General features: G+C 31.5%; 1 protein-coding gene across 2 annotated transcripts in view; it reads left to right on the top strand.

The window, feature by feature from the left end:
• The first annotated feature begins 1357 nt into the window (after window positions 1-1357).
• Window positions 1358-18856, top strand: part of LOC130663428 (zeta-sarcoglycan) — a 131809-nt gene continuing 114310 nt past the window's right edge. The window contains exons 1-2 of one of the 2 annotated variants that reach the window (XM_057462643.1): window positions 1358-2696; window positions 2822-3005. In XM_057462643.1, coding sequence (XP_057318626.1) covers window positions 2829-3005 — 177 coding nt within the window. In that variant the 5' untranslated portion in view covers window positions 1358-2696; window positions 2822-2828. The remainder of the gene's footprint in view (window positions 2697-2821; window positions 3006-18856) is intronic. The other variant, XM_057462644.1, reaches the window with a different exon arrangement.

Genomic DNA, 18856 nt, shown 5'->3' with positions numbered 1-18856 from the left:
ACTAAAATGTACGATGAGTCCTTTCTTAAGACAGAGTAAGTAGACAAGGAAGCCGGTGAGTAAGGAGAAGGGTCGAAAGGAGTAAAGATGGGTTTGCTTAAGGGTAGCTTAAAGTTGTTCAAATATTCATCGAGTCCAAAGCCTGCGAAAAGTAGCTATACATTAAAACGCCCAAGGATTTCAATGGGTTATTCTTCGTCGTAATTTTCTCCACCAAACAAATTTACACTAATTATTTCTGCATCATAAATTCCCACCAATTAAAACTCCTAAAATAATAAAAACTAAAAAAATTTTAAGTTTGTGCTCCTCAAATCAGAGATATAGGCGTTCGAGTTGTTGTAAAGTAAAGTAAAAAAAAACTTTAAAGAAATTTCAAAAGTAGTTCTATCGCTTATCGTTCAAAAGTGCTGATCATCTGAAATGTTTTTTCTCTCTATTTTTAGAAAAATTGAAAAAAAAAGATTAAGAGAAAAAACAGAAATATTTGGAGGAATGAAAAGCATCGACTAAATATAAGAGGGGCAAAAAAAAAGTTTAAGTACCGAGCGATGAAAGAGGTAAAGAGATATCTCTTTGGTACTCGAGGAAGTAGTGTCGATTTTACATTTTGCAATTTCAATTCCCCTGGTGTGTACTACTATTCCCATTGTTTCTTACTCGTTTCTATTTCGTTCTTCTCCGATATTCGGTGTTCTGCACTGCATACTGTCTCTGGGAGAAAACGTTCATCCGCGAATTTGTCTTCTATCTTTATCCGAGATTGCTTCCACTTTTTGCCGTGCGATTTTTCCTTTACTAAAAATTGTCTCTTTTATCCGTTAAAATTGTTTGTAAAAAGCTTTTTCTCCCAGTTGAGTAGCATATTTTTTTTGTTTTATCGTTGCATCAATTATTTTATAATTAAAATTCCAGGAAATTATTTAAGACAGCAATAAATTCGAAGTAAAGAAAATTAAATAACAAGAAATATTAGACCGGTTCGTTCGCAGGACCAGTAACTGAATGCTGTCCCGAATACAGCCAGAGGATTCGAAAGGGCACCGCAATAAGGGGGCGGAAAAAAAATGAGTAACTTTTTATTTTATAGAGCTAGTGGGCCAAAGAAAGTTGAAAGGGTCGACGTAGAAGGGGAAAAATTAGTGGGAGGAGTAACGGCAACAATGTTTCTAGTAAAAGTAGTAATTATTGTAGTAATAGTAGTAGTAGTAGTCGTAGTAGTATGTAGGGTAGTAAGTAAACTATATAATAAGGGAAGAGGGAGGATAAAGCCAGTTCATGCGCAATAGTTATCCACGTGAGCCCGCGAATTCGTGAGCTCGAGTGCTAGGACTTTATGGTGTTCAGTGTCGTGCGCGTTCTCGTACGCGATGCTCCTCGTCGCTTACTTAAATAATAAAATAATAAATCAGGACTACGGGTGCAGGACTTTTACAAACGCGACTATGGACGGGGGACTTTATTTTATTTATATATTTTAAATATTTAGTCATGAATTTTTGATAGACAGGAAAGAATTTTTTATCGATATTCATGATAAATTTTACTTATATTGTACTCATATATTATTCTGCCAAGTCTCGAGCATTATTTTTTTACGGATAATTTTTTACAAAATGAATAGACAATGAGGATAAATTTTAACGTCAATGAATTTATTATTACGGCAACTGATCGCTCGCTGGTCTTTGGATAAAATATATCTCGAGGTTTAGTACTCGGGTATTAAATTTTAAAATTAAATTTTTATGTATAGATATAAATAATTGTTGATTTTAATAAAAATGGATTTTAAAAATAGAGATTTAGAATATTAATTTTTCTTTTTGAAAAAAAAAATGTAAAACTTTTTCCTCTTGATTGGATCGATAGCCAGTGGATTAAAGAGAAATATGTACGAGTATTATTGCTGACACGTGTCAAAGAATGTAGATACGATTTTTTTTATTAAAATGCATAAGAATTAATCCGTAATAAATCTGTCAAAAATCGTTAATGAAATAGTTAAATAATTTATGCAGTGAATAATATAAATAAATATTTAATTTAAAAAGATAGAGCGTGAGTATTTAAGTGAATGTGTTGGTTAAAGATTTATCACTTGTGTCGCTGGATCTACTTGTGAATTTTTAGTACAAAAGTGCGCGGTATTATTTTTTATTAACACGTTATTTATGACTGTCGCCGTATAAATAAATAAATAAATAAATAAATAAAATCAAAGTGAATTTATGAGCAACAAAATAAATAATTTAATTAAAAATACACAGTAGCGTTGAATGAAAAAACAACAAAATTTATTAAATTATTTGAAATATTTATTGCTTGTTAAGTGGTCGCTTAGTTGTAAATAAAAAAGTATTTTTAAGTAGTAAATTTATGCTAGATATATGAAAAGCTTTAATATACAGTGAACGTCATCAATATTATAGATTATATATATATATATATAGAGAGAGAATATTTATAATCGATCGGGCGTTGCAAAGTGATTAAAATATTTGCATAATGGCATAAGATGAAAGGAAGTATTTAGAAGATTAAAAAGTAATAGAAGTAAAAACGTGGGAATAAAAATAATGAAAAAATAAAAATAATTCGGGTAATAGAGTGAAAAATAATAATAAAAAAAAAAAAGTTAAATTTCATGAATATTAATGTGTGAATATAGGAAGCGTTAATTAAATTGTGCATAGGTAATGTAATAAAGTATTAAAATAAAAGTAAAAATTTCTTAAAAAATGAAGTTAGTTTGTATAATTAATGTAATTAATATTGAATGTTTTAAATTAGTAAGTGATGTATGTAACGTGTGATTTAGGTTGACAATGGCTACGTCACCGACTCTGAGTATCGCGGGCACGAGGGCCAGAGCCGCGGCATTGCTCGCCACAACCGCCACCGGAACAGGAAGTACTGATAGACGTGTTGTTTTTATTGCCAGTTCGCCCGGTGCTAGCAGTCATGACACCAGGACTTGGCCGCATAATTGGACACCCAGTACGGTAAGTTTTACTATAACAATTATATATATTTTCTTTTTCCTTTCCTTTTTAATTATTGCCCATTTTTTTTTTTATATTCATTGTAATATTCTTCAAAAAATATTACAAAGGATTTACGGTTTTTTTAATTAAAATTTAAGCCGGAAATTTTTTAAATCTCAATGACAAATCTCTAGTGATAAATTTTTTGAATTTTTATTAGAGACAAAAATTTATTGATAACTTTTGTTGTCGTCAGTTTATTAAATATTTTTGACACGTAAAATAAATTTTAAAGTAAATTAAAATTTTTTTTTTTAATATACAATAGGCAAAGATATTTTATAAAAACAAGAGAAAATTTTTATACACATATATATATTTTTTTTTAAATATTAAAATCCAATAGCTTTGGCAAATAGACTTGTATCAGTAGGTTATATATCTTGGTTCGTGATAGGGGTAGATGTTTCGACATTGTGACCTCGTCGAGTACGAAATCCGGCTCTCAGTTACCGTTCGCCTCTATCTATCTCTCGATGACTATATCACTGCCTACAAGTCTACAATATATATGTATATCCGGGATATGCGCTTGTATCTCTCGTTCGAGTGTGCATGTTAAAGGTTTGCACAGATGCGGGATGAGACTAACACGGTATAATATGTAGATAGAAATCAGTAGATTTAGTCTTTAGTCCAAAGGATCAAACTTAGTACCGACGCTCTATCTCATTACAAAGTGCAATTTAGTGCTGGTAAAAAAAAAAAAACTATTTTTAAAAACCCCATCAACTCGAGCGTGTTTTTTAAACCAACGTTTTTGTTCAACTCTGAGAGAAAATTTTCATCGAAAAAGATTTTTATGATAACGAAAAATTTTTACATACTCCAACAGGTAAAAAAATATTTTCATATGCAAAGTATATCTTCTATGCATAATTTCACCCATTACTTTATAAAAATGTTTTTCATCCAATAGTTTATTTTCTCAGTGTCTTTAAAATACCGCTCGCCTGCTCTTTTTCACGTTAATCATTTTTTTTATCTGAGCAAAAAAATTTTTTTTATTTTCCGACAATTTTTATATTTTTTTAAAATTAAAACGCCGATTGTCTGTTTGATAATTAAATAAAATAATAAAATAACAAATCAAAGTTATACTCTGATTTATTAACAGTTTGTTAAAACAATTTAAACAAACAAAAGCCATTGCTTTAAATCATAAATTTATACTCAATGTAATTAATTATTATCAAAACTTTACATCGTTTTTTAAAAAATTGAAATAAATTCTGACAATTGATTACTCAAAAATATATTATTATTATATTATATTTATATACATTTGAAATATATAATTACTCAATTTCCCTCGGGTCATTTACTATCAGTGCTAATTAATAAATACGCGATTTTAAATCTTGAAATTTAAATTTACAAACTAAACTAATTAATTAATAATTTACGAAAATAAAATTTTATAAAGAAAAATGAATCAAGTATTTTCCAGCGTTAAAGTACGAAAAGGAAAATTGAATATTTATCGAAGATTGTAAATATCAAAACGGGCGGTTAAATAAATATTATTTTCAGTAAAAGAGAAGTAGATTCTTTACATAATTTTATTACTCTAACTGATCACTATTCCTCTCTTTCTCTCTCTCTTCCACATGCCGTCAAAGTTTTTAGTAAAATTTAATATGAAAAAGATTTTATGAAAATATGAATCGACCACACGGAAAAAAATAAATAGTAAATGCAACATGATGCAGTCTTGGTAAATAAACATGATGAAATCATGTTGCAGCAACATGATTTGTCATGTTTCGGCTACATGATAATCATGTTGCGGTAGCATGAGAAAAATCATGTGACAGCAACATGATTTTCATGTAGCCTTAATAGCATAAACTTAAGCTGCAACAACTAAATATTTATGCTTCCGAAAAATTATTTACTATCAAGCAACTAGATTATTTCGGATTTATAATATTGCAGATGACAATTAGAGTAAATTATCGAATTAAATCATTTGCAAATGATATTTTTGCTGAAGGGGTTAGGGGTAGTCAGGATTTTAAAAAAATCGATTTTTTGCTTGATTGTTGCTTGATAATAAATAATTTTTCTGAAGCATAAATATTTAGTTGTTGCAGCTTAATTTTATGCTATTAAGGTTACATGAAAATCATGTTGCTGCCACATGATTTTTCTCATGCTACCGCAACATGACTATCATGTAGCCGAAACATGACTAATCATGTTCCTGCCACATGATTTTTTCATGCTACCGCAACATGATTATCATATAGCCGAAACATGACAAATCATATGGACGCAACATAATTTCATCATATTTATTTACCAAGACTGCATCATTTTGCATTTACTATTTATTTTTTTCCGTCCAGTGCACCAGAATAATGTCTAATACAAATTAATGTCATTCCAAGCACAGAGTTCTGACGACTGTTTTGAACTTATCAAACTATAGCGCTAATTTATTTGATTAATTAATTTAGAAAGCGTTATAAATGCCAGAAGCAGAAATTCACAAGCTATAAATAGAATATAAATTAAAAAATGTCAACAGTAAATCGGAATCAGGGGTTTCTTGCTCTTTTATTTCATTTAAAATTATATGACGATTATTATTATTATTTGTTTTTTTATTATTTCTAAGCTTTTTTATTAGCGAGGGACTTTTTTCTGGAGACTTTCCTGGAGTTTCTCTGGCAACCTCTATTATCCATCCTATTTTTATCCGACCACGGCAAGAGCATTCATAATCCAGAGCTTCTATATCATTCCATATCAACTGTTTTGTCAGTTCTAGACACACTTTTTGAGATGAATGGCTTTTTGTTTCCTACTTCTCTCATTAAAATTAAAACTCAAATGCATGACGGCTTACTTTAAATAATTTTATTTCATTAAAAAATAATTCGTAAATAAAACAATGGAAAAGAAAAAAAATATTTAACAGATTCACTCTTTTTGTAATCTTCAATTTATTCATTTCAACAATTATTTTTACCACAATGCGAATATTAAACAATACTCTTCATTTATTTCTCGTTAGAAAACAATTTTATTGTTTCATCGCCAGGAGTTTTCTTCTTTAATTTGTTAATATGTTCAAGCAAATTAATTAATCTTAATTAATGTAAATTGAACTAATAATTTTGTAGAATAGATAAAACAAATTTACATTAGAAATTGAGTAAAAAATTCAACGTAACCATTTAATTAATGAGTTAGGAATCATTGAACAAGATTGAGTTGTTTGAGGATGCTTGTCAGGTTTAAAATTTCAGTGACTGCTTTTTGAACCTCAAGAGATTTGAAAAATTTTAGAATCAGGACATTTGGAAGGAGAAATCCAATAATATAAAGATGATTTAGTTTAATTTATATAAGTATATTTAAAGTCAAAGAATCCCGAGTCGAAATATTGAACGTTTTAAACGTAAATTGAACGTTTTGAACGTAAATTGAACGTTTTGGACATAAAAAACTCAATTTGACAGCTTTTAACTAATTCAAAACGTAGATTGGAGTATCATAAATCGAAAACGTAACTAAAACCTATTTAGACTTATACAATAAGAAAACATATATATAAGCATACCAAAAAAATTTTTTTATCGATTTTGTACTCCTGGATTATAATCACGCCAATTCCCTAAAATTTTGTCCTCCGCCTTTCTGGCTCTTAAATAAAAAATTCGTATTTTGAAAAAAATTTTTTTCAGTTTGATACTTCTATCTAACACTATTATATCTTTTCATATATTATGATATCAAGGTTATGAAAATTGTGATTACAAATATTGAAATAAATTAATTAATGTTATCATTAAACTAAAATCATAACTCATGAAATTACCAATTTTTTACGAACCAAAATACAAAAAAATCGTTTAATTTACTTTTAAAACGTTCAATTTACGTTTAAAACGTTAAGAACGTTCAACTTACGTTTAATATTTTGACTCGGGATGGCACAAATGCTTTATTAAAATAATTGAGGCAAAAAGACAAAAATTAAAAGTATGCTAGTTAACAATGATCCGCATGAGTGGTCAGCACGAACGTCAGAAGGACACTGTCTGTAGTCCCTTTCTTTTGGTAAGACCCATGTACTGAGAGTATAAAATGATCATAAAACTGAGCGAGTTACCATATTTCAGGTAACTCTGTACGCATCTCCGATGCTGTGTGTATTGGAAATATACTCCAACAAAAAGACAATGATTTTGTAATGAAATCTTGTCGGTCAATACAACAATTAAGCATAAGAATTGACAAAAAATAAAATATTTAATAACGATTTGTTGGAGTAATTAAATGAAGATTTGTCGTTAAAAGTTAAAACCGACAAAACGATAGATAACTTGAGTTTCCAGTGCTCATCTAAACTTGGACGACACTTTAACTCGATTCAAGTCACAGCTAAGAGATGGACTTACATTGGAAACTCGCCGAAATTCTTGGAGTCACCCTGGACAGAAGGAGAGTGGAAGGAAAGGAGAGACATAGAGACGAGCACAGCCATTTCCAACCAGCTCTCGAGTATAGAAACGTAATAGATAGAATGAATTCGAGAGAATCTAGCCGGTGAGTCTTGGTTAGGTGGATGATAGTTTAAGCTCATCCTCTCTTTCTCTCTCTCTCTGCTAACCGAATGGACCAAATGGAAAACGGGAATTGGTCTCTTTGAAGTCTGCCGAGAGTCCTGTCTATAATCTCACTAATAACTCTCTTTCTTTGTGTTTTATTATTATTATTTTTTTTTTTTTATTCCTACTGTTTTATTGTCATGCATATACTTTTTCATTTACGACTGTCCCGGTTCGCTTTCACAGTAACCAAAAATCCAATTGCTTCGATTTTTCAGTTCCTATTATAGTATTTCAGATCCATTTAGTGTTCTGGCTAAAATAGAAATGATCAATTTTTTAATTTTATATACTTAAAATCGATGATGTAATGACCTAAATTAAACATTTGTTCTTTTAATCTCTTGAGCTTTGAGTGTCAGATTGATTTTGACATCTATTTAAATTGTTATATTCGCTGTTTGTCAATTTTGACCTGGAGAAATTAATTAGAATGAAAGGTCGAATCAAATTATTAGACTAGACGGTTATTTATATTTTAACATTAACTTTATATAAATAGATTCAGGTGTACTATTTTTAAATAAAATATTACATTTTGTCGCGGCGAATTCTTTCAATGGGAACTGAATTATGGATTTCAAAGTTTAACAAAATAATTTATCGGTATAGATAAGTTTTGGTCTGAACTTGATGTTAAAAATTTTATCACAGAAGAGTTAAAAGTTTTATTAATTTTTAAATATTCACTGAATTTTTATTCCGGTTAAAATGATGACTTATTAAGTCTCCTAGGGTCCGAACAAAAATTTCCTTTCCGATAACTTGAAATAAAAATATTACGAAATCTAATAAATCATCAAACTACTAAATGTTTAAAAAATAATACTAAAGTTCAACGACTCGCATAATTTCTCGAGTTTAAAAATCTTAGTGAACCTGCGTGTGCTCGTAATTCACTACTCTAATTCAAGTAATACATGCAATAACCAATAAAAGTCACTGTATTCGCTTAATTGTTCATTGTTAATTGCAATTTCTCATTACTATTATTATTATTATTGTTATTATTATTATTACTATGCACTTTGCTGCTGTATACGACGAAATAAAACGTGTGAGAAAAGAGAAGATAGTGGTTCGCGTACTTGATTTATTAACGCCAGTAATAGCCCACCAGCACCAGCACCAGCTCTCTCGTTTGTAGCGTTAGCAAGAACGAGATACCAATCTTTGCGTTTATTTTTTTACCCGCGTTGGATACATGCATCTTTAAGTATCACCCTATTCATTACAAAGGCCCTTTTAAAGCTTTAAAAACTCCTCTTCATGTTTTTTTATTTTTTTTTTTTTCCAATAAAATTCTTTTTGAAATAATTAAGGGAGACCGGGGCGCTACGGCCCCCTGGGGTACGGCGGCCTCCCTCGAAAATTAAAAAAAATTTTTTTTTATCCATTTTCGGTCAAATCATGATGCCTCTGATGTTTTTAAAATATTTTAAGCTGATCTGCAATATCTGCAAAATGGACCACCAAAAAGAAATTTGCTACAGAAAATTTTTTTTTTTTTTTTAAACTAAAATGAATTTGAAAAATTTATTGATTAAAGCTCTTTTAGGTCAACAGATTACATTGTGGTTAAAATCAAAAAATGAAAATTTTAATAAAATTGGTTGTATCAGCTAAATAAATTTTTTTTCTAATAAATTTGAAGTCCATGGGATTATAAAGGCACGGAGTATATTTGTGGTTAAAATCTTTTTTTTCAATAAAAAAAAAAAAAAATTTTAAGCTTTTTTTGGAGGGGGGTTGTCGTGCCCCAGAAAAAAAATTTTTCTTTTTGAGTTTTGATAAAACCTCAATGGATTTGGTTAAGAAAGGACTAAATTAGGTTGACCTATAGATTAAAAGCCGCAAAAAATAATAACCGGCTTAAGGGGACCATCGTGCCCCGGTCTCTGCTATTATAATTTAAAATAGTAAAAAAAAATTTAATTGATAGAAAAATGAAATTTTATGATTAAGATGATCTTAGATTAAATCCAAAACCACTATGTAGCTTAACCGCAGGTTCACAAAACTGCGGTCGCGAACTGGCGGTTTACCGCGACCACTTAGTGCTCGAGTTATGGTCGCATTATACAGATCGATTGGAACGAATCAAGTAGAAATTAAACTCTTTAGTCAGACATTAATTTCAAATTTATAAAACCCGCCTTATGTGCATTCGAATTACAAAAAAACAGACTGACATTATTGTTATTATTATAGGATTTAATGTTAGTCGTGAAAAGTTTGGCCAAAAGTTTTAAATAAATTAAATTGTGTTACATAATTTAAAGACCGGAGAATGTTGGATAGTTGAGTGAAGAAGCAGAAGATTCAAATGAAGTCTGGGAGACAAGCTCAAAGTTGATAAATCCATAAAATTCAAATGTACCGTACAATCCCTGAGAGACTTTTACCCGTCATCAACTATACTGTTGAGTTAAACTCTTGATAGTATGAAATCTACAGCGAAACGGACAAATCGTTAATTTCATTTTCTGCAAGCCGCGAACTAGATTAACGTCCTGCTCAACGTTCGGATGATTGTCAACCTCAATAAACCGGCAGCTGCATTCCCACCAGCTGGCTATTGATTATCAGAATTCATAAAAATATTCAATATCATTTTTTTTTCCATAAACTTCTCGATAAATATTTTCCGAATAACTCATCAATAAAAAATTCACTTAAAATTCTTTCATTTAATTACAAAGATAAATGTCTTTCATACATTTGAATATTTAAATGTTTATTTGCCCTACTTTGCTTAAATTCCGATTTTTTATCTGAGAAAAGTATCTAGCACAGGATTTTCCCACTCCCGAGTACCTGGCGGCTGGGATATCTAGAAAGACACTCACAGATATTGCGATACTGTAAAAATAGTGCTCACGAAGCTGAGACCTCTCTGGTCTAAGCAGCAGCCTCCAGCTCTGGAACAGTCTGCAGCGAATTGTTGTTGCCCAAGCAATCGATCTCCGATGCAGACTCAAAATTGAAACAGCCGCCCGTGCTGGCACTCGTTCCTTTGTAAAAATATACATACTACCCAACAATTCATGTATACTTTACATAAAAAAAAAACATATCCAAAATAACAAACAAAACAGCTCTAAAAATAAATAAAAATTTAAAACTGGACAATTCTTAGTGGATTGTTTCGTAATTTATTATTTTTCTTTTTTCATGCTCGCGATAATGTAATGCCGTTAAAAAAGTTGGTTGTCTGTACAGCTCAGCATCGTGAAAACAATTAAGGGAAAGAGATTATCGAATTAGTGAGCATTAGCGACTTTAATTGCTCACCGGTCTCTCAGCTCAGCCATTGTCAAGAGTCTCTTCCCCAGCCTCGATCCCTGCTCTATAAAAATACACCGTCTCGATATATAATTACTCCTATTCGATCGCAATCTCTATTTTTTATTTATGACTTTCTTTATCTGCTGTTGTCACGACAGTCATTAATAAATCAATATCAATAGTCAAATGTTATTAGTCTCTCATAAATATGGGAAAGATGACCAGACTTGACAGAGGGAAAAAATGTTATTTCATATATACTATCAAGTATGATGTATATGATTATTAAACTTGGCATTTCCCCCTTCCATCTTAGGCTAATGAGTTTGCTCCCGTATAGTCTGAGCCATAAACCAAGAACGCTGCGTAATCACTGTTTATCCAAGTCACGTGTAAACAGCTTTGTAAGTTAGACCAGCCAACGACGTTACTAATCGACCGCTACTATCGCACGAACCATCGAAACTTTTCACTCACTCTACTCTCTGTACACACAGAAGTAAATCCGGTGACATTTCATTGGCTTTTTATAATAATTATTTTAACCATCCGTAGTTAGGGGAAAGGGGGGCAAAGCGGGGTACGTAAGAAAATACTAAGGTTTCGTGGACTCAAGTACGCCAAATCTTTTTGTTTTTAATGATATTCAAAGTGAATAAACCAAAATTTCAGTTGCCGTTGAAACAAAAAAATTTTTACTTTTGCGGGCAAAATGGAATACCCTCTTAAAAAAGTGAAAAAAAATATTTCTGCATATTAAATAAAATTGATTAAATTAAATTTTTTGTAAGTAATTATGATCCTGAAATTAACAGATAGTTAATAATTTTTTGATTTTTTTTTTCAACAAATCAATTACAAAAAAATGAAAATTAAAAATATGCACATGTAGAAAATTTTAAATACTATAGATGCAATTTCTTCAAATATTTTTTTTTTATAATTTATTGTTTAAAAAAAAATTCAAACATCATTGGACGTCGGCTAACTTCAGGATCATAAGTAATTTACATAAAGAAAAATTACATTTTACACAATCATTGGATGCAAAGGAAGAAAAAAAATTTTTTATTGGTTTTTATCATAAAACAAAAGCCATCAACATTTTTCGACTGACACTCAATTTTTGAAAAAGTTTAACAAACAATATTCAAAATAATGCTCAATTATATTTACAAAAGCGATTTTAGAATGTTTAAAAAACATTTAAGAAATGAAATTTTTTTTTATAAAATTTTGGGGATACCCCGTTTTGCCCCTCCCCCCTTCCCTACTTGATTTGTTTGCAAAATCAATCGATGAGACTTTAAAAATTAGACTCGAGATTCCGTAGCTCCCCAAGTATACTCTAAGTACGTTGTCTGTGAAAACAAATGTTTAATTCATCGGGGAATTTAATATTTTTAAATTTATGGGTAACTTTGATTCAAAACAAAACTTTATAATTTTATTATCAGCTTATTTTAATACTTTGTCAGCTGGTAAATGTTTAATTTTTATTGGACTTAAAATTTATTTTAGGCTGGGTCGATATTTTAAACTTGAAAAAATACTTTTCTTAATAATTCTATTTGTTGAAGATTTCTATCGAACTCATTGAATTAACTCTAGTACCTCGCTTGTCGCAAAACAATTTTATTGAGTACGCGAGCTCAAGTAAACTATCAGAGAGTTGAAATAAAGGAAATTTTATTTCTTATTTATTTATTTATTTTTTTTTATACTGAGAGTCCAGTGAGATTTCACAAGGTACGAAATCGTTACTGGCAAGCACTTCTTGATGAATCCGAGGTTTCCTAGAGCATGCAGTAAATCAACGAATCTGGTGGCGAGTTGGAATACGCCCGGAGGTCAAGAGGGTTCGCCCAACCGGAATACAACACGTATCCGCCATCTGTATTTCTGGTTATATTTTTTGTTTTATTTAACTTTTACGTCTCCCGTCTCCTGTCTTCTGTCTTTTGTCTCCCGTCTCTTTTTTCAGCCGGTGATCTTTGAGCAGACTCTCGATACGACACAGACCAAATTAGTGACTGACCCCGGAAAGGACTGAAAAAATAAATAAACTGCCTTTCGAAACTTACTTTTCTTGTTTTCTTTCCCCAATACGAATCTAGAATATATCCAATGAAAGATTTATTGTCACGTTATTTGAAATAGCACACGAGAAATACGATTAAACTTCTGTGGTAATTAAGCTTGTATAAACATACACCCCAAGAGTAATGTTAAATAATTTTTCTTTTCGGTCATTAATAACTCCCACCGCGAATTACGAATTTACGTCCTGATTATTCATCTCAACATTTTTTATTTAGTAAATATTAAAAAAAGCTCACACGCGATTCGAATAATTGTTTAATTAAATAAATCAAACGATAACAAAAATAAAAAAAAAATTATCAATTCAAATTTGCTGAGCAAAAACATTTAAATTAAATTACTAACGAATGCATTAAAGTGATGCACGATCGGAGTTCCTATTGTATTTTATAGAAGGAACTGAGCGAAATAAGTAAAGGGTAAAAAGTATAAAAATAGGCCAGCGGCTGAAGTGAAAAGATTAGGGCTAGACAAATGGTAAAGATTATTATCGGGAGTTTACTACAAGCTATTAGCTACCACGAAAACCCGCAATCTGAAAGATCGAAGAGAAATCACTGAGAGCCGCCTACCGACTTTACATTACTGTATACCATTTATATATTATATATATATAGTATATGCTGTACATTAAAACCAGGTTGTGCTATTTGTTTCGGCCATCACCTTGGCGTGAACGTGTTAAAGCGCGTTAAGGAAATCCTCATCGTGCCTTGGGGTTTGGTCAAGAACTCACTGAGGAAATAGAATTCATGCGCCTCAGGCTACAACTTATCCTCACACTCACTCTCGACATGCCATTAAGAGAAAATCAGTTAGTTCTTGATTATCAATCTCACTGCAATAATTCTTTTTCTTTTATATTTATATATATATATAGATAGATACAAGTGGGAAAGGGAAGAAAAGAGGGAATGATAAGAAAAAAAATTCAATTTTTTTATCCTGAATACACGGAAAAGAAGAGTTTTACTATTTTTACAACAGATGGGTAAACAGAGGACTTTGTTTTCGAAACAAAATAGATTTACTTATACCAACGAATCCATTGATTATTGTAACGGATGCTGTGTTGTTATTACAAATTGCATTCACTAGTAAAACAAACGGTATTTTGCTTGTAATTGGCGAATTAATTATTGCCGGGACAAATTCAATTTTTGTAGAAAGAAAAATTTATTTTTGTAAAATCAAGTGCCCGAGTCGAAACACAAATTCTAGTTTAGGCCTCAAAAGCCTCAATTCCTTTGATGTTTTACTTGTCGCGCAGAAAGTAACTCTACTTTAGTAGTCAAAATCCTCAATGACTATGAGGTCTAAATGCGAATAATTTATCGATTTTTAATTGTAACTAAGACCTCAAAATTCTTAACGAATGAAAAGTTACTTCGGACTTTTAAAAATTGTAGATACAAAAGGGAGGGGAGAGAATACGACGAATGAGACTTTTGAGGTTCAAATGTGGATAAAATTATTCCTGTACGTTTTGAGTATTTTGAGGCTCTAATCCAAATTTTGTTACTCCAGTTTAGTCTTCAAAGTAGTGAAATTCGTCGTAACGACTACTTTGCGGACTAAACTAGAATGACTTTCTGTACTGTTTTCAATCTTAAAATTTCAAATTGATCCTCAAAAACCTCATTGAGAACTTTGATACGTAAATCCAAATTTGTTTTTTGACTCAGGTGCGTCAAAAATAGGGAATTAATTCGAAGTGATCGCGGAATTTGTTTTATTCTGTCACACAGTAAAAAATATTGTGTATTTGTATTGAAAATGGTTTGTGTTAATAGTGCCGGTATAGTATAGTATAGTACCGGATAGCTCAACTGGTAGAGCACTCGGCGCGATACCGAATTGGTCTGGGTTCGATTCCCAGTTCAGGCTATCTATATTTTTCTCAATTTATCTATAAATTGTCTTATTGAGAAGGTTTGCATGTTTAGGTTTCCACTATATTTAAATGGTGGAGAATAATAAAATTGTAGTGTGTTAAACTAACATAAAGTTTGTGTCACTTTATTTTGTAACATAAAAAATGTGTTATACACTCTTTATTAACACATTTTGTGTGTTACTGTGAAATTCTTTGCGCCCTCTTGTGGCGATATTTCAACATGTTCTTTGTGTTAAAAAGGGGTTACACAAAGTTTGTGTCGAAATCTCAACACAAATTTCGTGTCAACCGTATTTATCACACAAACTGTGTTGATTTTACACAATATTTTTTACTGTGTGCACTTGGAGTTTCGGAGTTTTTAAAAAAATCACTCCGCGTATGAAGTAAATACGACGTTTGTCTTTTCATCGGAGTGGAATCCGCATTCACTCCAATTCGGAGTTTTAATATTAAACTAAACTCCCCTTCGAGGTAAATTTCCCTCCGGAGGAATAAAATAAATAAACAGTCATATCTGCTCCGCACTCACTCCAAAAATTTTTTACAATGCAGGGGTATCAGTATAAACATCTGAAAAATTTTTTCCAATTGAAAGTAAATAGTCAATTTTTTTACTTTTATGTAAACAATATTTCTGGCTATCAAACAATCCCGTGGCTACAAGAGGTAACAAAAAATTTAAACGTAAATAATTTTAAAAAAAAATGTGTTATTTACATATTGTTAGGTATAAATTCATAAAGTCCCACGTATGTCATCAAAGTCGTGAAAGCATATAAAAAACGGCGTATATATAGACGGAGAAAAAGTTTTAGCACACACGTTAGTTCCAGGGCTGATCTCAGCAACGAGAGTTTTTCATCCATTCGGAACATTTGTGGATCGTAAATAATCTGTACTCATGGTTTACTGCGCTTGTATTTACTCTGGGTTGTCGCTCGAGGGATTTTCACGCACAGCGTGTTAAAATTTCAACGCCTGGGGAATACCCGACAATAAGCATATATACAATAATACATAATATCATAAAATAACCCTCAATTTATTTATCAGTCGCGTCTGTTGTTTAAAAATCATACAGAGATAAATATACATTCGGGTAACTCGCTAAAAATATTCTGTCGAATACGTGAAATTTATACTTTTTTTTTTTTTCAATTCACAGAAGCGTTAGAATTATTTTCTATTAAAAATTTACATTAACATTACACTGAGAGAAAAAACTGGTTTTCTGAACTATGAAAAACTTAGTTTAATGAAGCCTCCACTATTACCCTCAGTTCAGATAACTAATATATAGTTGTATAATGTATGATGATATCATAGTTGTTTTAACTGTGTTATAGTTCAATGAACAATTACAATAGCGAACGCAAGTAAGTAAAAAATGGCATTCTTATTACAAAAAAATAATGAAGAAAAATCCTTAATTATATTCGTCAACGACTTAAATGATGCTAAATTAATGAAATTGTAGTCGTACAATTGCTGAAATATTTGTAATTCTGCTGAAGTATAAGTTCTGAGAATTACACTGAAAAAAATAATCGGTAGCTGTTACCGAAAATTAGGTAACTGGTACCGAAAATTAGGTAACTGGTACCGAAATAATCGGTAGCGGCTACCCAAAAATAATCGGTAGTGGCTACCAATTGCCAATAAGTAGCTGCTACCGATTATTTTTTTTAGTGTAATATTAAATAGTTACCACAACAAAACAAATGCTTAGTTAAAACTACTATACTTTCAAATAGTTTCGGGCACTATGATATAGTTAAAGAAACTAGAAATATTAGTTAAGATGACTATTTTTTCATTGCCATCCCTTTCTAGTTACCATAACTATGTACTTTTCACTCAGTGTAGTAAGCTGCTTGAATAATATTTTTTTAAATGTAATACATAAAATTATTTATTTTCTACCGGAAGAACCTATTGATTTTCAGCAAGCGCATGTGAGTGCGTGTGAGAGAAAAATAAAACTCGAATAATAATCATATAGATATATAAAGATAAACTTATTCACCTCTGACGTGGCTCAGCTAAACTTTTCCAAGACGGATCGTCCCGTTGGAACTGAATTTATATATGTATATATAATAAAATATGTTAGTTATTCTTATGGGTTTTGAAGTAAAGCATAAAATCATGACTCGCGACCCGATGCCAGAAAACTTTCATCATAATCCCGCGAGTTAAAAAATAAACTACATATTTTTATTCAGCATTTTATTACAGGAGAGTAAACTCTTGTCTTCGATCGCGGGAGTAATCTGATGTAAAATAACATCTTTTATAAAATATTATGCCCTCATATCATTGACATTTACAATCTCTTCCTTACCTTAATAGTCATGGTAAAAAAATTATTGCATGTTCTGTGGTTCGTAAAATTCAAAAATTTGTTAATAATTGTAATTTACTTTTTTTTTGTTATTTTTTACACATTCATCCCTGGGCAATTGAATATTTTATTTTTACTACAAAATATATTTTGGCTACAGAAAAAAAAAATTAATTAACAGCATTGTTCAGTTCCCATTCACTTTAGATTACTGGCGGTAGGAATATAATAGACCGTGATTTTTTGATACTTTTGTCGGACTTACGCCGAATGACTGTGAGATAATTTTACGAGTCTTCGATACGTGATTTATCTTTCCCTAAAGTTGGGAGAGATATAAATGGCAGTGTTGTGACGATAAAAAAAAATGAAATTGACGATAGGAAATGAAATGGAGCAAACATGACAGCTACAGTTGACATGAATAAGAAGAAGCGGTTTGTTGGATCGACGCCGGTGTACTTGACGGTAAAAATAAAAGGTGACGAGGAAAAGGACGTCAAAGTTAACCGAAGAGGGATGTTCTTGGTCATTCTTTGAGGGTTGGCGTAAAAACGCTGGTCACGTTTGAGGTTCACGTGGTTATGCGAGGAACCGCGGCACTAGTGTTACTGTTAGTGGTAGTGGTAGTGCCAGTGGTAGGGGTTCAAGTGGTAAGATAGGGCAGAGTATGAGGAGACATGAGTACTTTAACCTTTGCTCGCGCATCAGCCCCATTCAAGTAGTAACGACGAGGCAACATCACTCACTTGCTCTTCTCATCCTGTCTCATACATTCACTCTCGCTGCCTTTTTTCTATCCACCCTCTCTTTTTGCTCTCCTGGTTCTCTGCACACTTTGAAATATCTTATCCGGGATTCGTGTATTTCCTCTTTCTCATACTCGCTTCCTTTTTTTTTTCGCTCACACACTCACTCACACTCAGACTCAGATCCTCACATGTGCATACATATACATGTTACAATTTTATCTTTTCGTTTTACACAACTCATGACCAAGTAGCTTTAGCTCGCGGCGAAAACACGAATGTTGACACCCGACCAAAGTGCGGCCGTATTCAACGCGCTCATCCTCAATTTTTCTAGCCTGCATCAGTGATTCTCCATGACTACTCTGGCTTTTTACCTCTAAAAGTATACGTGTGTGGATGAAAAAAAATTATGTAAAGAAAAAGTCGCTAAAGGAAATAAAAAAAGCATGAGTAAGATCGAGGTGTCGTCGTCGTCTTCTTCTTCTTCTCCTTTTTCATCTTCTTCCTCTTATTCTATTTATTTTTTTTCTTTTGAATGAAAGAACTATTTTCGTTTTACACCAAAGTGTCTAGCAAGTGTGTCTCTGAAAAGATGGTGCTTTGAGAACGCCGTGAAATTAATGGAATTTTGAAGATCTTGATACACGAGAGCCACGTATCCCCGGGCTGAGGAATAATGGAGATACTTTTTGCTCGGCCAAGCAACTTGATAGCAAAAAATATTATACGGCATTAAAAAAATGTGTGTCTTATGTACAGCAACAGCAACAGCAACAGCAACGACGACGGCAATGACAATG

This window comes from Microplitis mediator, chromosome 2 (genome assembly GCF_029852145.1).
Source record: "Microplitis mediator isolate UGA2020A chromosome 2, iyMicMedi2.1, whole genome shotgun sequence".
In the NCBI taxonomy this organism is placed as follows: domain Eukaryota; kingdom Metazoa; phylum Arthropoda; class Insecta; order Hymenoptera; family Braconidae; genus Microplitis; species Microplitis mediator.
The sequence above is the reverse complement of the archived record's forward strand: the minus strand, read 5'-3'. Positions and strand labels throughout refer to the sequence as shown.